The sequence below is a fragment of the Zonotrichia albicollis genome, chromosome 1, assembly GCF_047830755.1.
Source record: "Zonotrichia albicollis isolate bZonAlb1 chromosome 1, bZonAlb1.hap1, whole genome shotgun sequence".
NCBI lineage: Eukaryota > Metazoa > Chordata > Aves > Passeriformes > Passerellidae > Zonotrichia > Zonotrichia albicollis.
Genome location: NC_133819.1, coordinates 18,292,892 through 18,317,447, shown reverse-complemented (window position 1 = coordinate 18,317,447; position 24,556 = coordinate 18,292,892). Strand labels below are relative to the sequence as shown.

Genomic DNA, 24,556 nt, shown 5'->3' with positions numbered 1-24,556 from the left:
CAAGACTGCAAAGGCAGGACCTTGATCTACCCACAAGACAAGGTGGAGGTTCAGAAATATTATTTCTCAGTGTTTAAAACAACATTTTAGTGCTTGGCATATTTAACATCCAACTGACAGTCACATTTCACTTACCAATATTCAGCATTCCTTCAGAGTAGAGCACTTGCTTTAGAACACACTGAAATAGGTGTATCTAATGCTCACCACATCATAGCAACTAACAAGTCACTTAGCTATATTTTTTCAGTGAGGGACAGAAGAGCTCCCTAGTTTCACCTCCCTTAGATTTACCCTTAGTCGCAATTTTTTCTAGCTCCTCTACACAATAAACATTCCCATTTTTGTAAGAATCAAGATACTACCCTGCACATAATGCCTCCCCTTACTACAGAGTCTTGGTTCATCTCTTCAGCATGAAAAAATGTACAGTGAAGACAAAGGAGTCTTGCTTAAAGATTTAACACAGTTAAGTACTGCTGGAGTCTCATTAAATTTTGGGAAGTACAGCAGGAGCTTTGAAGTCTTGCTACACAGACTTTCATCTGTTCACTTCCAACAATTTACAAGCTAACCAGCAAAAGTAACAAAAGTAAGACTGGAGAAAGAAATACACCAATAAATCAGATTTTTTTTCATAACCAGAAAGTAATTATTTAAAATTCATAGACCTCTATATCACATGTAATGGCACCCTAAAACATTGCAAATATTACAGAATTTAACAAAACCGAAGGCATGAAAAGGCATTTCAAATATACTAAAACCTATCTAACATCACTGCAGATACATCACAATAGTATGATCTATTATTAATTGGGAAGAAAAATCATTTAATTAAGAACCTAAAAAGTTTCTCAAGTAATTCACATGGGTGGCTTCTCTTACAGATACAGCCTTCCTTGAAGGTTTCTCATCAACAATCCTTTAAAATAATTTTATTGAAGCATAGCTATTCATTTTTGTAGACTAATGCAGTTCTTGCATTAAGATATTTTCCATGAAAAGTATTACTTCACCTTTTACTGCTGACTTCAATTAGATTGATGCCTTGACCTGAAAAATTCATAAGGTAAAAAAAATAAAAACCTAACACACTTATGTAGAGAGCTGAACTAATCCAATATATGGCCACCTACTCTGTAGGATCATACCAGCACTCACAAATGCTACAGTAATCTACTTTCCCCTTGTCTCACACTATTGGTGGTATTGATGTAAAAAGCATTTGTAGCCTTTTAACAGGAGTGCTCCTGCAGAAATGAACTTGCCTTGGCATGAGCCTGGCAATTCCTATGAATTTACTCTTTGGGGTTTAAGATCCTTTCCATTTCTTCCAAATTAAAAGAATAACCTCATCCTAAAGCCATCTTACTTTAATATATTCTTCCTTTCACTCATGTATCTGGAAGTACAAGGGATTGCCCTACGAGTCCATTTCCTTGCAACATTTTCAGCTACAGTAAAATGGAAAAGCAGCCAATCCAGCAGGCTCATGTCCAATCTACCACCCTGAACTCTTGTCAAAGACCCCATTGACCATGCCACAATTCTACTATATTAGATTTTGTTTTTTGTAATCAGTTAATTATGTCAACTATAGAATGGATTTCACATAACTAATGCAGCAGTGTTTCTTGGGAGGCTGCAAGGCTGCCAGCACAAATATTTCAAGGCTTTTACAATAGCTAGTTTTTATGGTAGGGCTTCTCTCGTGCTGCTGGAGTTTCAGTCTTCATTGTGCTTAACATAAAGAAGAGATCTATGCCGTGAGGATACTGTAAAGCTGCTTTTGAGTATTAAAACAGATTTTAAAATTAAATATTAATTGTTAGAAAAGCTACATTAACACATACAGAGACAAGCAGACCAAGACTCAGTGGCCACAGTAAATTTAATCAGAACCCACACTCCATTAACAGCTGGAAGAGTTCCAGAGGCCGCTTGTGTTCTTGGCCATCTGCCAAGACCACTGATTGTGTTTTAAGTCCCCTGAAATTACAAGGATTTACTCGAATATGCCATTCTCCACTCTTGGTGCAGTATTTACAATTTTCTTTTGTGGCACATATAAAAAGTAGCTGTCTACCTCCCCACCAGTACACTTGCATGCTACAGATGCACACAGTCAGACATTCTTAATGCCACCTAAATTGCAACTCTGGTACATTTTGCAAATGAACTGTAGAAAAGGCACTAGAGACACCTAACATCAACAAACCACAAGGAGCATTTAAGATTTGAATTCAAGTATGAAATTTAATCTATTGAGACAAAAAAATGAAAGCTTTCAAGCATTTACCAGAGCTGTCTACAAGTATGTTAGAGATAGGCTTCAAAATGCTCGTCTCCAAAGCTTCATTCACATCTACTGCTCATTAGTCATGGCATGCACTAATACATAGCTCTTACAATAGTGTTGTGCAGAGAACCCTGAAAGGAGGAGGAAGTGTTAAAACTAATCACAATATCTGAAAGTCTTTAATATCAAAAGGAGAAGTCAGTTTGGCCACAATCCAAGAAATCTGGTGAGTATATCTCCCAAGAACATCTGCCATGCAGTCACAAATCTCTTTAGTGACCTTCATATAATACAGTATTTTACTTAGGTAAGATACCAGAACATCCAGGTTATGAAAAGAAATAAAAAACAAGGCAGGCAGTGATGACTAAAAGCTCTTGCAGAAATAGTGATAGAAAGGGAAGCAGAAAACACCCACAAAGCACAATGGTGTTTGTTTGCTTGCAGGTCCAGAATACTCTGGAAGTTTTTGATGCACATGTCACATGTGGGGTCAACTCAACTCTGAATTCCTCAAGCCCACACCAGGGTCTGCCATCATAAGAGGAAGAGCTAGAATATTTGCACAAAGGGTGTGCATTACAGCTCACACAGACTAGAAGCTGCTCTTGAAAGCACATCAGTGCAAGCACCTGAGTACTGCCAGGTATTGGGTTTGATGTATGGAACCTAACAGCATAAGAAAGGGAAAGCAGTTATTGTCAGAATGACTCTTCCAAGCCCACTGTACAATACAATGCAGCCCCAGAGTGCTAACTGTGCTCACTGCCTTCTCCAGTGCAGCTCCACAGCAGTGACCCAGCTTGTCAGCCAGATCCAGCCTCCCACCCCCTGGCATTCAACATGCCTTTTGTTGAGCTCAGCTGGTGACCTACCCAGACAGTAGCCAGCAGCAAGACCAGCTCAGGCTGTGGTTTTTCCAGCCTTTTGCTTCCCAGCTAAGCTGAATTACATGATTTGCCACTTGGCAAGTGGGAATAGTCTTACCTCCTTTTCCCCTTTCTACCAATAACCCCTAAAACCAGAAGGCAAGTTGATTCAGCCTATGAACCCAGCAAAAATGAGAACAAGATAAAAGCCCAAAACACAGACTTTTTGCCAGATTAGTCTCTGGTGTTTTAGCAAGCTGAATTGATTTACTGGATCATCAGGCAAATACTAGAGCCAGCATAAACTAAGCAGTAGGAACTCAGCCTCCTTTTATTGAAGCCACAGCCACAGCTGAGAAGGGCTTGATCAGAGTTATTTATCCCTGTACCTTAAGCCACAGGTAGCACTGCTGCTCTGCTGCAATTCACACTGCTGGGACACAGCCTAATAGAAAGACCACAGGAGAAAATACAAATAGGTCACTCAGGAGAGAAAGCACTTGAATCTGAAGCACGTCTCTTATTGAAGCAGCAGAGAGGAGATGTCAGTCTCTAAACAAAGGGAAAATAAAATGGTATGTTGGACCAACAGAAGATGCTGAAGGTCTTTTTTAGTAAGCCAGTTAACTGTTAGATTCATCATGTAAAACATATGGCAGTGCACAGTGGCTGCACAAACATACGTAATTTCAATTAGAGTTCTCTCCCTTTTTCACCCATGTAGATTTTATACCTGCTTGCCAAGGCACCCATAGAGTAGCACTGCTGTGAGAGTCTGCAAGTGCTCCCAGTATGGGAAGTTAAAAGTGGGATGCAGGACACCAAGCCAGTTTGCTCCTATCACAAGGGGACAGACTCATTGCTCCTGCATCCCACCGGGCAGCTCTGCCTGTCCCTTTCCGATGACTGCAGTACTTGTCAGATCCCACCAGAAGCTAAGTGCTCAATTTCCTAAAAATATTTCCTCCTCTCTATAAAACAGTTTGGCCAAAGCTACAAGTTTGGGGGTGGGGGGGGGGGGGGGGGGAGAATAGGACCAAAACCCAACAACTGTTGCTGAAAGAAAGTAAAAGCAAAGCAACGCCCGAAAATGAACCACAAGCTATCATTTCCAAGCCTCCTACCAGGAGCATACAGTCAGGGTTCCTAAGGACACAGAGATGCAAGCAAGCTAATACAGCTTTACCTATCTGGTACATTGTTATTCAGAGTAAGCATACATTGTTTCTCACGGGAAAGATTTACCAGAGACACAACCCTAAACTGGAAGGGACACAGCAATGGAGGTCTAAGTGATGTAAATTAAAAAATAGACAGGAAGAGACTCTAGGCATGGAAAAAAGGATATAATTTCTGTGAAGATTTCCAATAGTCTCATATAATGCCAGGAAGGAGTCTCATCAGAGGACGAACTGAAAGAAGAATGAATTTTCCATTTCTTGGCAAAGAGGCAGGAGAATGGTTTGTTCAGGTTTCCTTATCATTTACTCCAAAAGCCACAACATAAAGACAGAACACTGCCTTTATGATGGACTAAGTCCAACACATTCATTTTTAGGTTCAACTGTAGACTAAAACTGGTGTCAGTGCCTCCCACTGGGACAAGCAGAAGCATTTCCAAGATACCACAAGCTACCATGGATATGGACTATCTGTATTCCAAAGGGATTTTTACAAAATCACATACCAGACACTTTCATTACACTTTCACTTCCTTTGCATTTTAGTTGCCTAGCATTTCTTGTATATACATCTAAAAACATCTCCCCTAAAAGACTGATATTGAAACTGGCAATATCAAAGTTGTCAGATTTTAGCGCTTCATTTCTTGACACAGAAAGCAAAAATTGATTAAGTGTTAAGAGACTCGGTATCTGTTGTTAGAGGACAACAAGCTCAAAAACAAAGAGGCTTATTAGAATAAGGCTTCTGGTAAAGCCTATAGAAGCAGCAGTAACTTCGAGCAGCAGCTGACAGATTTCACTTTTTCATCTATTGCTCCTCCTCTTGAGGATCACCATTAAACTTTCCAAGTTTCAAAATCACTACACTCCATGCAGGGAGAGAAACCAACAGAGTCCCAAAAAGGAACTATGTGAACTATGCCAGTTCACAGCTGGCACAGATCAAGGCTCAGCCTTATCTCTGCAGCAAGGCATCACACAGCTCAGCTCCCAGTGTGCCCACTGTTCCCAGCAGTGCTTGCATCCCATTCCTGTCCCTTCTGCTCTCCCCTGCCTGCCTTCACACACAGTTAGCTTCCAGCAGGCAGCTGACCCAGCTGACCAGACACACACACTGCTGGCAGCTGAGCTCACCCCTGGAAAGGACAGGTTTTAGGGAGGCCCACACTCACAATGAAGCCATGCTTTTATATAACAACTTGGCCAGAAATCAGAGAAAGACAACTGAAAGCCATGTAAATCCCCAAACAAAATTCCCCTCTAGTCTGCGAAACACCCTTCCTCTTCCACTTGTGGAGAGTGAAGGTACAATGCCAGCTTTAGAGCTTTGGAAATCTTTAGGAGTGAAAGTATTAAACTGCAGTATTCCTGGTGTCAGGTTAAGTTATTTCATACTTCCTGACCTTAAGTACACCTTGGAAGGGGGTGGGGGGGGAAGCCAATAAATAATTGAAATAGTTCATTAGTAAATCACCGTGGAAAATTAACAAGATTAAATGTCTTCAGTTTCATACTGCTGAAGCTAAGTGACAAGGAAAGTGTCACTTAGGCAGAAGATGTTTATACTAAATCAGGATATATTTCATATTTACAACAGAAAGTCATGCAACAATTTTGCAGTCATGGCCTGGATAACTGAAGATGACTAACAATATTGTGGAGTTTTCACTGGTGGTTAGCTTAAAAAATTGTGCACAATTACTTCAAAACCAAGTTATTTCATTCTAATTTTTGGTGGTGATTACCATTCCAAAACTTAAGACATCCACAGCATGGGCACCTCTCTCTGATCAGTCACCCTGGATGCTTTAAGAGCAGATTTCAGTGTCCATGACCTGTGCCAGCTTGGCTGGCCCAAAGGCAGAGCTGCAGGCTGGATTTGTTTGACTGCACTTCTGTCACTGTTCCATTTACCATGCCCCTCCAAAGTGGCTGCAAAGCTGTCTGCTCGCTGGGGGAGCTGTGAAACAGGTACCTTGTACAACAGTGAGCACTGCCAACTCCACCAGAAGCCCCAGTCAGATTCTCCTGAGCACTTTCCTTTGTGCATTACTTATGCAAATACATGTAAATGCACAGGATCTCAAAGCTTTAGGAAACATTTCAGAAAGCAATAAGTTAATTAGGCAGGAAAGCAGCTTATCTGTCCTGAAAGATACAGTAAAATTCAACAATACCAGTCCTTTGGATGGCCCATTAAAAAAAAATTAAAACTTGCAAGCTCCCTCAGTTATTTAGCAGCAGTGCTGTGACTCACTGCACACTGTTTATTTTATGTTCAAAGAATCCAAAAGCTGAGCATTTTCACTCCTGGTTTGTCTGGTCCCTTATATCTAATATCTCAGAGCTTGAGGTAGGGTGGATAAATCTGAAAACTTAAAACTGCATGTTTTTTAAAGAGTGGTCATGAAGCCTAGCACAAATTGTAGAGACTGCTATATGGCATAACTACATCAACAACTATGCTGTAACAAAGTTTAGCATTCCTGGACAAAACAAACTTCATCAACTGAGAGAACATTTCCACAAACTAAGTACCCTACATGGTTACAGCCCTCAGAATTTTATTTCAATAGTTGACATATTGGAGGACTATTTCTTGCTTGAGGAGAGAGACAAACACTACTACCCAAACAACTACTATTAGTCCACATTGCATGGTGTGGAAAAGCAGGATGCATCAAAAGCATGGAGCAAGGCTCCACATACAGTACCCAGAAAGATTCTGTATCCCTCAGCAGAGCTGCCTAGCATGGGAGGTAACACAGCAACTTCTGTGAAAAACTTATATTCAAGTAAGGGGGAAAACATAGCAAGCACGAATCTGACAAACCAATTCTGAGCTCAGACTTGCTAGCTAGTGAAGCAAAGGTAAATAAGCAGCAGAGAAAATGTAGCTCAAGGATCATGCTATACTACCTTGGCTCTCAGTTGCTTCTTCCACCTACTTGAAGCCATAGTATTAGATTTCATCATCCAAATGATCCACGCCAGCCCACACCACTATTTGAGCCTGTTTGCAATAGCAGATGACAAAAATCAGGGAAACCTTTGCAGTAAAACTTTGACTTTAGAAGTAGCTATACAACTTGATCCTGAAAACTCCACACAACCAAATCTATGTTCTTCCTTTAATGAAGGCCTAGGTTTTTATTATTTAAATACAGAGAAATCAGTGTGTCCCAAATTATCTCATTTCAAAGCCTTTCACCAGCAAGTCAAATGTTCATAGAACATTTCACACTCAGCTGCTTTTTTATTCCTTTTTTTTTGAGGAATAGGCTAGATGTATTTCAAGACTATCAGTAAGACACAGAGGATCCAAGTTCCTTTCCATTTTGCTTATCAAAAGGCCACTATTGGTCAAAACACAAGTCTGACTGAAAAACAAGCAATCCTGAAATCTCAGTTATGTGTTTATATGTGACACAGATCTCCTGGATGACGTCTTCAATTCAAAAGGGGCATGGCAACACAAATAAAAGCAAGCCAGTTACTTCAGTTGTTACTTTCCACCACCTGAGGACACTGATGTCTATGCCCTTGTGTCCAGTTCCACCTGACATCTTGGCCAGCTCAACTACATAAAGTTACACCCATTAAAATATGATGGTTTAAATCAATGTCACCTTGTAAATAAAAAAACCACACAGGATCTCTCAAGCTGTGGAAGCAGTTTTAAAGTGAATTTTAGCTTTGCTACTGAGATAATCATATGCACATAGTAACAGCATGAATTACTGTCTGCCAGCTAGACATATTTCTATATCCCTCATCTGTTTTTCATTTCTGAACTTTTCAGCATTGTGCTGCCACAAGAACAGTATTCTATCTAGGGACAAAAATCAGTGTTTTCATGACACTACAAAGTCTTAAGGCACATGGATGAAACAGGCATTTTTACATGTCAAATACTATAAGGGTGGCTTAACAACTTTAACTGTAAAACAGCAAGAAACATGGCTTTCCAGGAAAGAGTCCCTACATCTTGAAGGGCATTTATAATGGGGTAAAGACCACCTCAGGCACACTGCTCCAGAGCAGCGAGCAAGAAGCAGCCCATTGTAAGAGAGTCATCACCCATCAGAACCCAATAAATCTTCATCTTTCAGGTGACCAGCACATCATGCAGGAGCAATCACTTCTTTCAGGCTCTTCCAGTAACTTCTTAGGTGCTTAACCTTTTATTGTGAAGCAAGTCACATTCAGCCAGGAACCTCAGCAAGTCACATTCAGCCAGGAACCTCAGCAAGTCACTCACTGGAAAATGAAAAGCTTGACTTAAATATTGAAATCTGGGAGATTCCCTCAAGACAGGAATATTAAAAATGTCCTATGGAATGGCATCTTCCAAGGAGAAACTTGCAATATACTTCTCTGATAGAGTCATTGACTACAAAAATAATGTCTGAAGAGGAAAGTGCAAAAAAAAATAAATAAAAGCACCAATAGCTACACTGGGTTACTGTTGTAAAATGGGAAAAAAAACCTCAACAGATGGGAGATACTGTGGAGAAATCCACCACACTCACACCAAGAAAAAGGCATACTGAATTAGCAACAGTCAAAATACTCAATATTTCAATGCTGTTTTGCTTTGATGTTCTGCAACAGAACAAGCAAAAGAGTGACAGGGGGTGCAGGATTCTGTGAGCTCACCGACATCTGAACCCTATTAACATCCCTGAGCCAACATAGCCTGAAGGACATTGCTCACTCAAATGAAATAACCAGCCACAACTGCCTGCAGCTATAGGTAGAAAGAGAAAGCAGCATTGTTGAATCAGCTGAAGCCCAAAATAACAGCTGGAAAAGCTGCTATATCAGGAACAGAATGGGCAAGAGGTTACAAAATCAGTGGTTGCAGTGCTTTTTGCCTGCAAGCAGGTACATAGGTTTGTTAATAAGCCACTATGGTTTTGTTTCTGTAAATGACTTTTACCACTTGTCTCCTTTAAGCCTGAGGAATATCCAGAAAGCTTTTCTTGTTTGGTCCTGTCCGCTGTGTCATCACAGGAGAAGGCTGGTTAACATACCACACACTGCAAAGCAAATCATGAGTCAGACTGAAAGCACAATGATCTGACAATTCTGCTTAAGACCTAAAAGAATTATTAAACGAGAAAATTTCTTTTCAATTCTCCTCTGTACTAAGGGCAGGGGGAACACACACTGAGAGCAGCAAGGACACCCTAATTAGCATCAACCCCAAGGCACTGCACAGGAAGCTGTGTCAAGCATCTGACACCACATTTCAGTTTGAGTGAGTCATTTCTAAGCCCTCTACCTGCAAGTCTGCAGTGACTGAGGAGGTTTGGAATGGACTTTGCAGTAAAGTCAGCTTGTCTGAGACTGCTGTCTTTCCCGAGAGAAAACCAGATCTTTTGAACAGCCAGCTGAGACAGCATGTGTTGGTAAGTCCTTCCTCTTCCAGAAATAAAAATAGATATCCCATTCCTCAACTCAACCGTTTTCTCAATTTTTGGTGTTTTGCAACTTGATCTCCCAAAACTAGCTTAATGCTCAGCTCAAAACACAAAAAGTCAGAAAGACCAAAGCAGGAGCTCAGAGACTAGCAACCTTGCTTTTGTTATGTCAATCTTCCAACTTTTGCTCAGCTCCAGGAAACCATAATACATGAGATTTGCACATTGTAAAGGGCCCCAACAACCACAAATTTTAACAACTATTTCTCTCTTAACTCCTCTAGAAAGTTTTGTTATAATCACTCAGAACACAACCCACAAGGGTCACACCACACCACAACACCAATAAACACTAACTACAGAAAACTCACATTTCTGAGAGAGAAAAGCATACTGAACAAATAAAAAGCACAGCCAGCAACACTGACATCATAACCTGGTGTACCAAAAATGCTTTTGTTACCCACATGATCTAGCAAGGTCTACAAAACACTGAACAACATACTTATTGAGGCTTGGCACTAGAAGCTAATCAGACATTTCTCCATTTCAGTTCAGTACAGTTAAACTATTAATAAGCCACTTTCTTTTAACTGGTCTTTGGCTAACCAAGCTGGGTATTTTCCTCCCTCCCCCCCCCCAGAAAAAAGTCAGTGACTGCTACAGCCACACACTTGATAGGCTGCAGGAGACTATTTAAAGGTAGGATTCTCAAGAATTATTATTGTTTAGAAGTTCTTCCAAATGTTGGCAGTCACCTCTAAATGCAACCTCAAAAACTCCAGCCCCTAGGAAACCATTACAACTTTTCTGAAGACATTCAGTCTCTGGATAGGCAAGTTATGAAGCTAGAGGTTTTACCATGTTCTAAAAACAAAGACTGCAGAGATAACCAGAAACCAATGGGTGCAAGTTTTGTCTTTTTCAAAACACACTATTTCAAGAGACTAAAACAGTTGAGAAAGGTCTCATCATTACAAGTGCAGAATCCAGTGAGAGTTCTCTACTCAAGTGGGTTTTTTTACTGTGGACAACAGTTTAACTTGAGTTATTACACACGAAACAGAGCTATAGACAGGAGACAAGTGGTCAGCCAAACTGCCCACTCTAAAGCTGTACAAGTCCCTCCAACTGTCCTTAAGCTGCTATAAAAACTCACCTCTAAGTATACATACATCAGACTCTTTCCTTTATGCTCCCTGCAGTGTTTGCAATTCTTTTTTTTAAGCTGGGACTGGCACTTAAAATATGGCCTTTAGTGGTACACAACTCCTACCCCATTCACTTCTCTGCATTTCTTTTTCTGTTAGTGTATCTCCCAAATGAACCTGCCATAGGATCAGACCAGGACCAGAGAGAATGGAACCAGTACAGCAGCCCCAGCTTTAGCAGGTTTCCATATTATGGAGGTTGTAGCTTGTCTAACCTTACAATAGCTTAAACTGGCACTTCCTTACAAGGAAGTTACTTTGCTCCATCACTTCTGTTTTTGCATCAACTCCACATTCTTTGTCCTGGCACTGCTGTTTGCATAGCTGGACCATGAACTTCAATGAATTATGGTCCATCTAAAAAACCCTTCAAAATGTATTACTTTTCTGGATTATGACTTTGGAGCTGAGTAATAACTAATAAGGAAAGCAGATACGGCTGAACTTGTTAACCAGGAAGACAGTAATGGCAGAGATTGATAAAATGCAAACACAGATACGGCCGAGTTGTGAGATAGCATATGACTAAGATATCAAGAGGGAGATGAGGAAAAGTGAGACTAAACAAGGTAGCTCAAGGAGCTGAAAGGTGGTTCTTTAAGTCTCAATCTCACCAAGGAGCTCCACAGGCTTTCTAATAACGGCACATAAGGGAATGGAATTTTTTTTCAGTTTTGTCTTACAATCTAAAAATATCATGCATATACTCACAGTTGTGTTAAGAACGTTAGGATTGCCTTGGGAACTTAAACGCACACGAAAGAGCTGGATTAGACTGATTACCTTGCTTCAGTACAAAAGGTAGCTTCACCAAACCAGATTAAAATCAAGTACTCTAAAAGGTGTAGGCCATTAAGTACTTTTACTGCAAACTATTCAACCCTATCCTTTGAAGATAAAGCCAGCGTTTTCTTTTTGGTTTGAGATCCATCACTATAGCATGCAGTTACTTCAAACAATTTCCACAACACCCTTATTAAGCAATCTCTCAACACAGAACTAATTAACTTATTATAGAGGCTCAACAGGAAGATCATAAGACAGATGACCGCATAGCAAACCACATGCAAGAAGTCACTATCTTAACAATTCAAAGCTAACCCATTTCACCATGCACCAAGATGCAGACTATGAACACTAACAAGGTTTGTCAGTCATTACCAGCCACCTCTTAGACTGTTTCAACTATTTTGCTAAGTGCAAACACATGAGTTACCAATAGCAAAAATGAGGAAGGGAAATCAGAACTTGTGTTAGATATTGCATAGTTGGTACCAAGTAAAAGAAATGGAAACACACGGAAATATGCCTTGGAAGTAAAGATAAAATAATGAATTCATACTGGAGTATGGAGATGAACATGTACTCACTCCCATTTCAAACCTTTAAAACCTCATAGTTAACAACCAAGATGACTAACCTCTCAACAAGTCAAGATATCCATAAGCCAAAATGACTACAACTCCCAAGTGCTTAGTTTTGGCAAGATTACATCGAAGACCTGTAAATAATGGGTAGTTTCACCTTATTCTAAAGTTGTCATGAGGTTGCACAATGTACAGCCAGTGTACAGATTCCTGAAGCACAAGATGTTTTCAAGGAAGAACAGAAAACAGGACTGTAGAACAGGAACTGAATAATGGGGTGAGTCAGTTATTGTAAACAAAGTTTGCCACCCTGAAACTACAGGAGGAAAACAAACATCTACCAGGCCCTGGCAATGGGCATAATGCAAGTGTCTGCTTTAATGAGCAAGGAATTAAAAAATAATACCCTAGAGACTCTTAAGGCATCTGGTGCAGGCTACTCAAATAAGACAACTAAGTTGAGCCAAACCAATTCACGCTGCCTATTTGCTTTATGGAACATTGTCCAGCCCTTTCTGCTGGGGTTAATGAAATTCAGTTTCAAAAACCCACAGGGGGAAAAAAAAATGACCCTAGCCTTTACAGCACCTTATCTTGTAGATTGGAAGAAACTACAGAAAGTAGTTTGAAACTGCTATCAGAGCTCTTTCGTAGCTCTCCCACTCTCATCCTTAACAGAAGCTATTGTATGTGTCCCTTTCAATAGTTTACAGAAGGACACGAAATATCACTCCCATTTGTATTCCATGGAGGCATGTTTACTATCCTTAACCTAACCATAATATTTACAATTTATTTTATTAGTCCATCCACTCAGTTGCAAAAGCAGTATCAAATTAATTTCTTCAGTACACAGAGCTTGACACCCAAAAAAGAACCAAGTCTTCAATAAACAGCTCTTCCTGCTCTGCTTCCTTCTATATGCAAACATCTGGGCTGAGTGCCCAACTGACTAGTTTAAAATAGTTTTAATTGCTTTGTTATCTGCTCTGATGTAATCAATGCTTTTTAATACATTGTTTCTTCCGGCTTCTTAGAAAGAGCCTTCTCCCATAGTCTAACAACACCTTCGTTAAACAATTCAAAATATGCTTTTTTTCCAAACTCACTGCTGAAAATCTTGATTAATACCTTTAGGTTTACTTGGCCTTAGTTTTGAAAAGCCACTTATATTAAACACAAATAGTAAGAACACACCTGATAAGTGATGAGTAGCCCTCCCCGCCCTAAGAGAGTTTCCAACCAACCTGCTGTACTGACAGCCAGTGCCATGAGTCAATATCATGGTTCCATATCCTCAGGGTGCCAGTCACATCATCATTTATGACTACATTAAAAATATGGACACAGAAGTTATCAGTTCCTGTAACTTCTGAAGGCACACCACCAGGAGTAAGTGCTGTGGGCTTGTTTAGGTCAACCAATTTCATCCTTTCTTCAATGAAAACTAATCATAAACATGGAGGTTGTATTCCACAGGGCATCACCTAGTTTTCAATTATTTAGGTTTCATCTTCCTACAGAACAACTCAATAACAGCTTTTCAGTGTCATTTTCCTATGTGTACCATGTGTCAGGACAGAAAGTTCCTAGGAGAGATGCTAAGTAAGTCAGGACTAAGAAAAGTGATTTATGCCACAACCAAGAGGTTCCACTTGACCTAACAAGCTCTCCAGTGGCATGTTAAAATATAAGGACAAGTATTAATTAATAAGTGAGCTACTTGTGTATTTGTCTGGATGGAAGTTTGTAACAGGAAAGATCAGTATACTAGCTGAGAAACCCCCCCCAAACTGAAAACTGACTAGAACAGACATTCTATAGCTTTTTGCAGATACAGAAACATTCTTAAAGGGGTCAAATATATCTTACTGCATGAGAGGGGAAGATGCATTTACTTGTCATGCTTTTTTCCCCCCTCCCAGTTTCTAACTCTAAGGTGAAGGAACCCAAGAGGTACACTGACAGACTGGAGTCCCACAGCTCTCCCTTCATTATTCTATTCCTGTGTTGTTGCAATTCTGTAAAAATATCAAGCAAGAATACAAGGAACAGTGCAACAGTAGCATGAAGCTCACAGAGCCTCATGTGAGCAGTTGAAGAAGGTCATGGAGTTCACTGTGTGTTGAATTCTTCAGCCACAGAAAGTACACGCCTTCTGATGTACTCCACAAAGTGCTGGGGGGGGAAGTAATTTTATCCATGTATTCTTGTTTCTCCACACTTGCTTATTAGGCAGCAAGTGCCATTGGGAAGTCAGGCACTGTTAAATTTTTGGATCAGCTTGTAATCATCCAAGAAACAGATGGTGATTACAGATTCCAGGGGCCGGGGGGTGTGGGGGGGCCGGTTTGTTTTTGGTTGGTTTTTTTTTTAACTTGTACAGTATGCTCAATAAATTCATTAGGCATCCATGCTCTTCTCCTAAATACATTTAATTTAATGGTTGACACAGTAGGCAAGCTCTCCAGCAGTCTGTTCTTCACCTCAAAATGAGTTAGAAAACACCCACTTGTATTAGTTTTCTGCCATCCTTCAGGGTGACGGTTTGAAGGACCTAAGCCTACAAATTCCCAGCTTTCCTAAAAAGCGCCTAACAGAAGCAGGCAACCAATTCTAGGGAGAGCAGACCATCATTGTGCCTGGGATGATTATCAGAGGCTGCAGAAAACACAGAATGTGTGGCTTTCATTTTTAGGCACTGAAAACAAGTTACATGCCACCTTCCTTCCCTCTCCTCCTTCCTACCACTATTGGAAATCCAGCAGCAGTGACAATATAGAGGCAAGTATGTTTTTTACCACATCAGTTGTAAATTAAATACAATTATGGTGCTAGCTAAAAATACAGCTGTAAGTCATACTAACCATTGAGTTTAAATATTTATTTCAGTAGCACAGCCAGATTATCTTTGACACAGGGTAAAAGACCAAGATAAAATCAATTGTTAATGATGCAGATGCCTGCAAGATCCAAGCACTGACAATTAGTCTTTGCTGCTACAAGTCATCAGTATTATAATCAGATCTACAAAATGGGACACAGTAGCTTTCCCTTTCACTTAGCAGCAAGCTTCATTCTACAGCATATGTCAGAACACTGAGAAATGAATTTACAGCTCTGAATGTGAACACATTTTTTTCTTGCTTCATAAGACATTGGGTAATGTTCGTGTGTTCTTTTCTCACATGCCCTTTGAAGTTTACTGAATTTGACTGTACTACCAGGCAGGATTTTACATTAGGTATCTCTCTACTTCTACCTAAACAGCAGCTGCAAGTTGCTTACTGTTTCTTGAATGTGTGGGTAACTGATAAGACCCTTGGGTAACAGACATGCCTCTGCAAATTTTTTTCCCCCCATTAAGAATTCACACCTCTGCTGTCAGCCCTCAGCTTTGTGACATCAATGTTTAGGTTTTCCCTTTAGAGTCATGTTTCCTTCTAGGACAGGAGAGTTAAGACAATAGTTTGTTGGGGTTTTTTTCTTAACTTCTTCACATTCAATTTCAAACTCTGAAAATCCTCCGAAACTCAACAATCAAGTGTAGTCCTAAGATTAAAAAGCTAATAAACCTGCAGAAAAATATTTTTCCTTTTTTATCTTCAAGTGTTTCCTTCCAAAACAGGCGGCAATGTCAGAAACATAGTAACTGCATCTCAGCTTCACTGTTTCAATATATATACTTATTCCCCAAGACAGTTAATAAGACTGAGACTTCTACTGTCTCAATAATTGCCAGGCACTACAGGCAGTCTTAAATATAATTTTTCAGATGATTACTGTGTTCTAAGTTTAATTACTCCCATAATGAACTATGATGGATGCTCTGTTCTTAGTCTAGGCTTTGCTTATGGATTTCTGTTTATTCTGCTAAGAAACCTAAGGATTCCTAATTCCTCTTCTTAATTAATCCACACACATTGTTTGCATTTCTCGCATGAGAAACTCTTATCTGTGATAACAGAGTTAAACCATGCTGCACACTTATTTTCATTTGCTGGACATTGCCACATGAAGCATTACAAAATGACAGGAAAAGCATCTAACAGAGAAGCCTGCAACACTTCAATGTTGCATTCTTGGCCAAGAAGAGATGTTTAATTTGGACGCATCAAATTAACTTTTTTTCCATGCTCTCTCATTCAGCAGGATTTCACTTCCACAGGGCCTCCAAGCATTACTCATGACTACATTTTGCAGTGAGATAAGGAAATGGAATGCCATCTGCAGAACACAACAGATATTCACACCTACAACCATCACCTTCATGTGAATGTGAAGCCTCTTTTCTCTGAGCCTGTAGTGTTGCTGGTGCTGTTTTTTTGAGCCTCTTCAAAGAGAGGATTTCAGTTCACAATTTTACATCTTCTGTGCATGAACCAACACACTTTGTTACATTTTCTACCGGGGACAGCTATGCACACTACAGCACAAGACTGCAGCATGGTGAGGATCGCATATGGTGCTGCATTTGTCACTGTATACTTGGTTATGTCTTGTAGTGAAGAGGTCCTTCCTCTTAAAGTAGTGGTATTTCCACTGTGAACTCACATAGCAACGAGCTGCTGCAACAGGAAGATCTCTGCTTCCATCAGTGATCCTCTCCCTCTCTGCTCAGGGAGACAGTGAACAGCTAGCACATGCTGCCATTCCGTACAAGTCTCTCACCCTGTAATTACCAGCCTGCTTTCTTTCATTAAAGAGGCCTGTTAGGGAATTTTCTATAAGGAGCAAAAGAAAGGTGTGTATTTAAGCCCAAATCAGGCAAACAGAGTATCACACACTTCCACAATTAAAGATATTTCTGCTTCATAGATAAATAACTACTGTCTTATCAGTTTGTTACATAGGCTGTCACTGCTCAGAACTGACCTACAGAAAACTTGAAATCCTTTGTCACCATTTCCTACCGACTCACAGTGCTACCTTAAGCAGACTATTCAACTTCACTGAAGCTTCTCCTCTGTCTGGTACATACAGCCAAAGCATTTCCCCATGATCCTCATTTCAGGTACTGTTTAACACAGCTCTGACAGAGCTCAGCCTTGATGCACAGACTCCAGGCTTTGGGCAAAAACTATGGAAACATCCACAGAGGTAAAAAACTCCCGGGATATGGATGGGTGGGAAACAAAAGGAATAGTGAGTAATACTACAGGCTGCTCTGTCGGTTTCATGCGGCCGTTTCAAAATTTGTAGTCTGATCTCAAATTGCACACTGACATTCTTACAGGCTCGTTACTCAGCAGCAGACGTAACCCGTGCAAACCCGACACAGGCGTACAGGCTCCGCTCCGCCAGCAGTAGGGAATATGCTCTCTGCTCAACTGCCCTGATACCCGATTTCTGGCGATCTTTGGGCTCTACACTTTTAACTTGCCACGGTGGCTATTTAAAGATGCAAAGCTGCGACCTGAACCTCGTAATGCCCAAACCATGTGACATCTTTACCGGGCTCCTAATTTTAACGCAGACCAGCGCCCGGCCGGGGGTTCTCCCGGAGCCCGGCCGCCCGTCCCCGCAGGGTGATGGAGCACTTCGCAAATGGTGCAGTTCTGCTGCCTTGCCACACCAAGCCCTTCCTCTTCCCCTCCCCCGCGCACACCGGCAGCGGACACTTGCCGAAGCGAACTGCACGGACACGGGACGAACTTGGCCGGTTCCCACCGAGAAACGGGATTTTTCCCAACTGCAGCACATCCATGCGACGCCCGCGCGCGGCCGGCGGCAGGAGCGGAGCTGCTCGGGCTGCGCTCGCAGCACCGTCCCCTCCCGGGCACCTCCCGCCCGCCGCCGCCGAGCGGAACCGCGGGGCCAAAGGGCGGGCACGGGCTACCGCGGGCACCCCGCGCATCACCCGCGCCCGGCAGGGCACCGCAGCCGCTCCGCGCCGCACAGCCCGCGCTCGGTACCGCGCTCCCGGCCCCGCCGGGCGAGGAGCGGCAGCCGGCGGGGGCTCCCGGCGGGACGCGCTCGCCCCGGTCCCGCCCGCGCCCCCGCAGCCCCCGGGTGCGATGCCCCGGCGAGGCGGGCGAGCTCGTGCGGGTCGAACGGCGGCGCTTACCGAGTGGTTGACCCCCCACATGAGGACGCTGAGCAGCGGGTCGCTAGCCCGGAACAACTTCACTTTTTGCGCCACGAAGTGCTTTTTCTTGGTCTTGGTTTTACTCGCCATGACGGGCACGATGCTGCTGGGGGCCGCCATGGCGCTGCCGGCGGCAGAGGTGGAAGGGGCTGGTGTGGGGCAGAGCGGTGGGCGGGCAGGAGAGAAGGGCAGGGGCGATCAGCGCCGCAGCCCCGCGGGCGAGCGGGCGGCGGGCGGGCAGCCGCGGGACGCCGGGCGCATCCCGGCCTGGCGGCTGAAATGGCCCCGCTCGGCGCGGCGGCCCCGCCCCGCCCCCCCCGCGGGGAGCGGCCGCCGCCCGCCCGCCACGCACCGCGCGCCCGCCCCGCCCCCGCGGAACCGCGGAGCGCCCGCTCTGCCGCCCCACTGCGCATGTGCCCCGCGCGCGGCGCCTGCGCGGCCGCGGGCAGCGAGGAGTGGGGCCGTCTGCGCCTCCTGCCCCTCAGGGAGACGCGGGAAAAGGTGGTGCTGGTCTGCTGCCCTCCGGCCCTCACGCCCATCGCCAGTCCTCTGAGAAACCGAACCTCCCTTCGCCCTGCTCTTTAGCTAGCCAGTCGTTCACACCGTAACTTCGTACAGTTTGTGTGGTAGTTACTCGGGTTCCAGTTCCCTCTCTGTGAAGAGATCTGTAGGAACGAGAGGGATCTCTGCGGCACGGCTTAGCCTGCTGCTCCTGCCCCAGCTCGGCTCCCTGAGCAGAGCGGCTCTTCACAGCCGCCGTGCAGCAAATACAGAAAGCTCGGTCCCCTGCGAGAGTATTGCACCCCCGTAACCCCACTGCGCTGTTACTCCCCCAGCAGAATGTTTCTTGATTGCCTCCATGGCCACCGAGGATGTGGTCAGTGACAGAAGACATCCTGCAAAGGCACATCTGCCCAGCTCAGAAGTACCAAACACCACACACGCTCTGCTCCGCTGTATGATGGGGAACATCACAATGACATCTGCCGTCACTGTTCGGGGTCAGTACCCACGGGTCACACAGAGCATACATCTCCTGTGCCTTTACAAGGAGTCATACATCCGCTTCTGAATAATACAAACTGACCTGCCTGCTGTAGATCTTGCTGTTCATTGCTTCAGCAAGGTGACCAGATCCTTAGGGAGAAGCAAGAGCAGGGCAGCTCCATGAGGTGGGCAAACCACAAGTGAGGGTCATCCCACTGCACCCAGTGCCTCAGTGACAAGGCACGGGCCCACACTCAGTGGGCAGGGTGCTGGCAAGAGCACACATCACATCAGCAGTCCCAGAGAAACTGAGGAGATGAATCAGGTCCATCCAGGAGGGCACAATGTAGGCACAGGGTCCATCCAGAGCCAGAAACAGAGGTGCAGGCAAGCAAGAGAGAGGTCCAAGGTATAACCAGAACACAGAGCTGGAGCCAGGTATACCTACAACATAGCTCAGGCAAAGACCTAAACTGTGCCCTGCCTGAGCAGAATGTGTTCCCAGGGGTGATTGTTCAGGGCAATTAAGGTCAATACATGAGTCTGGGACCCCAACACAGGCTTACATGAATTTAAAAAATGTGTTGCACATCTCCATTTCTCTTTTGCCATTGTGATCTCAACAGCAAAGTTATCTGTCTTGCTGGAATCCAATGCAGTAATTTAATCTCCTCCTGCATAGAAACAATTACTGGGATTTATTTTATGGTCCCTTGCCTTCATCTTATGGAGAGTAGGATAAAACAGAGATGTATTTAATTTTATGTCCTTTTTTTCTTCCCCCCAGCAGAATTACTTAGGAGTTACAAAGATCTAAACTGTAATTTTTGTTCTTGAAAATAGATTCAACAACAAAAAAATCCCTTATATTCTGCTGCAGTCAATGGAAGCAGCTGAGTAGTCAGCACCTTTGAATAAAAGCAGGTCACTTATATGCCTAAATATAGATTTGAAGTCAGACTTTTGGAAGAGTTCAGAACCCATTTTATCCCTTACATTACACTTAGAACATGACATCTGAGCATTGTGCCATGCTGCACACATCAACATGACTGACATCTGCCACATATGTGTCTTTCTTTATCTTTCCAGAGTAAATCCACATAGTGAAGCATTTTGGTTTATAAATAATAAAAGTAGAAAACATTTTAGTAGGTTTTTTATAGAGAAGGCTGAAGAAGGAAGTTGCTCTTTTTTCCAGAAGGCTTTCTTGTCATCTTGGCATAGATTCTAAAGAGCTCTTCCCTGCAAATATGAGCTCTCACTAAAGAAAGTTATTTTATCAGAAGAACAAAAGATCTTGACCATAACAATTACACAAAATTAAAAAAAAAATTCAAGGGCCTGGGCTATCTACATGACAAAGTCTGAGGCAAATATTTGTCCTCTTCAATTTCAAGTACCACAAACAAAGATGGTTGCCTGTACCTGCCTTTCCTGTAGGAACCACTGTGGGCACAGGTTTTCCACTGAATCCATGATAGAGGGGCCACTTGAAGAGACAAAACTTGATTACATTTGCAGCCTACACTCCTCGTGGGATGTCTTTCCCTCAATTATAATCCTATCCCTTAAAGCAGAACAGAGGCTGAGGCCCTCCAGCCAGTGCCCACAGTAAAGATTTTCCCAGTCCACTTCTTGCAGCCTAGACTTCCCTTTCAAACCTCATTTAACTTACCTTCAGCTGGAGCTCCAGGGCTCTCTCTTCCCCAGTTCTAGCACTGACCTCGAGGGAAAATGTAATTTTGTGCTGAGTCACAATGCAGGGTCCCCAGCCATTGCCCACACCAAAATGTTGTCACAGGCACTTTCTTCTTATAATCTACCTTTTGACATGTTCCCTTTCTAAGCTCCTTCCATCTGCAGCTCTAGGGTCTCTCTGTCCAAATGCCCACATTAACACTAACAGATCTTTAGACCAGGACTCCTAGCCAATGCCCTCAATAAAGTATTCTCCCTGCCGCACTTGCTCTACCCCACACCTTTTTTTTAAAAGATCTACTTTCTAGCTCCACTCCAGCTGCAGCTCCAGGTCCTCTGTGTCTCATAGCTCTAACCTTAAGCCTCAAACAAGCCATATGCTGGGCTTTGGATGTGGTGCCAGTGCCCACACCAGGAAGTTCTTGCTGCCAAGTTCTTCTGGCAGCAAGAACTTCCCTGGGGCAGTCACTTTCTAGCCGTGAGCCAGCTGCAGCTGTTGTCTCTTTCCGTCTGTCAAACATCACCTCAAACCTCACCCTACACCTAGAAGTTATGTTGAGCCTTGGACCAGGCCCCTCAGCCATTGCTTCCACCACCAAGCTTTTGCAGGCAAGCTATCCCTGTGGCCCAACCTTTTCACTATCAGCTGCTCTCCAGCTTCCCTTCATCTGCAGCTCTAGGCTCTCTTTACTCCCAGCATCAACCCTAACCCTCACACAAGCTGTATGTGGACTTCAGACCAGGATTGGTCTGAAGAGTACCAGTCACAACAAAAAGTTCTTGCAATGAAGTTCTTCCTGCATCCCAGATGTGCTAGGCCTGTTCTAACTGCAGCACTACACTCTCTTGTCAAAAATAACCTCAGCTATAACTCCGACCTTAAAAGTAGGCTGGGCCTCAGACCAGGCAACCCTGCCAAGTTCCTTGAACTTAGACTTCCCCTTAAAAGCCCTTCTCTAACTCTCCTCCTGCTGGAATTCTAGGCTGTCTCTTTCTCCCAGCCTTAACTCTAATCCTGATGTAAACATAATCAAATGCCGTCACCCCCCTTTTAATTCCCAAGTCAAAACAGTCTCCCAGCCAAGTTCTCTTAGCAGCCCACCTCCTTTCTAACTCTACTCAGCTGCAGCTCTGGGTTCTCTTTCTTTCATCCCTAATTTTAACCCTAGCCTCTATTGGATTTGCATGGCAAGGTTTTGGTTGTGCAGGGGTCTATATGGGTGGCTTCTGGGAGAAGATGCCAACCCACACTGGGGCAGTCTGCTCCTGAAGGACTTGCATCCTGCAGAAATGGGCCGTGCTAAAGCAGTTTGTGAACTACAGCCTGTGGGAGTGACTCATGTTGGAGAAGTTCATGGGGAACTGTCTCCTGTAGGAGGGACCTCACATTGGAGCAAGGGAAGGAAGAAGGAGAATGGAGCAGCAAAGACAGTGTGAGATGACCTGACCACAGGAACCCATTCCCCCACTGGGGGGAAAAGATTGATAAAGTTGGCAGTGAAGTTGAACCTGGCCAGGAGGCTCCCCCTGTCCAGTTGAGGAGGGGACTGAGAGCGTAACTTGAGGGGCTCCTGATATCCAGCCAAGGTCAACCCATCTCAGCCATATTAATAAACCCAACCCAAGGCTGAGCCTTGGGCTAACATTTACCTTGGGCCAGGTCAAACGGAAAACTTCTGGGAATGAAATTCTCCTTGCAGCTAACACTTCCAGTTATTCATTCTTTCACAGTCCCACTACAGCTGAAGCTTGTGGCTCCCCCTCTCAACCTAACCCTGACTTTAACCTCAGAGGCTGAGCTTCAGACATGACCCTCAGCTACTGCCCAGAACAAGAAGTTTTTGAAGCCAATTTCTCTTTGCAGCCCACCTTTCGCTTTGAAACCCCTCTTCCAGCCTCTTCCAACTGTCTAGCCTTCTCCTAGGCTTTCTCTTTTTCTCAGCCCTATGACCACAGGGTGAACCTTAGACTGGGACACCCCAACAATGCCCACACCAAAGCACTTTCCCTTCCAAATTCTCTCGGCAGTGTTTTTCTCTGAAGCTCCTTTGTAAACCCATTCCAACAGAAGCAGCAGTTTGTCCTTCCCTAGACCCTAATTCTAACTAACTGTACCCTAATCCTTGCTGTAAGCTAAGCCTTGGAGATAGGCTCTCCACAGAGAGAACAAACACACAATCCAGGTCTTTTCTTTGTTCTCTTATGCCTTGGGGACAGTTTTGTGCAGGTGGGAGGGAAGTTTTATTCATACAACCTGTTATGGAACATGGAAGTTGTATGTCAGTCCATTCACAGAATTTTGTATAGCATGACACTGTGAGTATATGTTGCAGTCAGTATTCACGGTGCCTATACAGAAATGGGAGATGAAAGACCTTTGGGGTCAGTATTTAAACACTTCAGAGCTAAGACTGAACCTGGTACCATGCTGCCTGTAATGCCCATGGAGAGACATGAGACATCTCCATTAGGAACCTGGTTTTGTGATGGACTTGGGAGTGCTAGGTTAATAGTTAGACTAGTTCTTAGAGGCATTTTTCAGCCTAAATGACTCTAGAATTCTATCTCTTGGATCACACATCTCCACAACTGCATTCATGCTGCATTGCTGCCAACACGGCTTGTTTCACTTCACAGATAACTGGTCAACAAACTAACTTAAATGTTATGATGATGGTCCAGACACTAACAAAAAAAATGAAGGGCCAAGATGTGACAGTAAAACCTCTTTTGAAGTTTCCATGAGTCCTTAGCTGCATCTTAGAAATCTAGTCAGGATCTGGTTCCCATGTAAAGCACTTAGGAAAATGGAGGAGGAGATTAATTCTCTGGGTTACTGTGCATGTCAAATCCTGACTGGAAGTTCCTACTCAACTTTAAAGAAATCCATCCCCAATATATACTAATGTTTGAGACTTTGAAATGTTTTTTGATAACTGAATGTAAAGCTTTTGCACTCCACAAGGATTGAATAAAAGAGCACAACCAGAACAAACTCACAATGCTTGGAAACCTTATTAAAGAGTTGTGATGCCACCAGTGGACTAAGCCGATCTTTTTGCAAGGGCAGAATGTACTCTGCCTCTCATGAAGTAGTTTACTATCTTTAATAGAAAAGTGTGTATGTAGGAGCATCAATGGAGACCAAAAGGAAGAGCCTCTGGGCTTGTAAAATGTAACCAAGTAGGCTTGGGGTAAACTATTTATTTTGCATTGTCCAGTCTGCTCCATTTGTTCTGCCATTAGTACTAAAATTCCTGCTTTGTCCCATTTTTTGGTGCAAGAGAGTCCCAACTGGAAGCTGGTGGACAAGGGAGAGAGAGGAATCATAAACAATCTAGCACAACTGTGCTAATGAATGGCTGTTCTTGACTGGCTTCATCAATGGTTAGAATAAACTAAAGCAGGAGTGTGAGCTCTC

The 24,556-nt window shown here is 43.3% G+C and overlaps 1 protein-coding gene across 2 annotated transcripts in view; it reads right to left on the bottom strand.

The window, feature by feature from the left end:
• Positions 1-18,800, bottom strand: part of PIP4K2A (phosphatidylinositol-5-phosphate 4-kinase type 2 alpha) — a 109,817-nt gene extending 91,017 nt beyond the window's left edge. The window contains exon 1 of one of the 2 annotated variants that reach the window (XM_005480317.4): positions 18,427-18,800. In XM_005480317.4, the coding sequence (XP_005480374.1) occupies positions 18,427-18,567 (141 nt within the window). In that variant the 5' untranslated portion in view covers positions 18,568-18,800. The remainder of the gene's footprint in view (positions 1-18,426) is intronic. The other variant, XM_005480320.4, reaches the window with a different exon arrangement.
• Between the last annotated feature and the right edge of the window lie 5,756 nt (positions 18,801-24,556).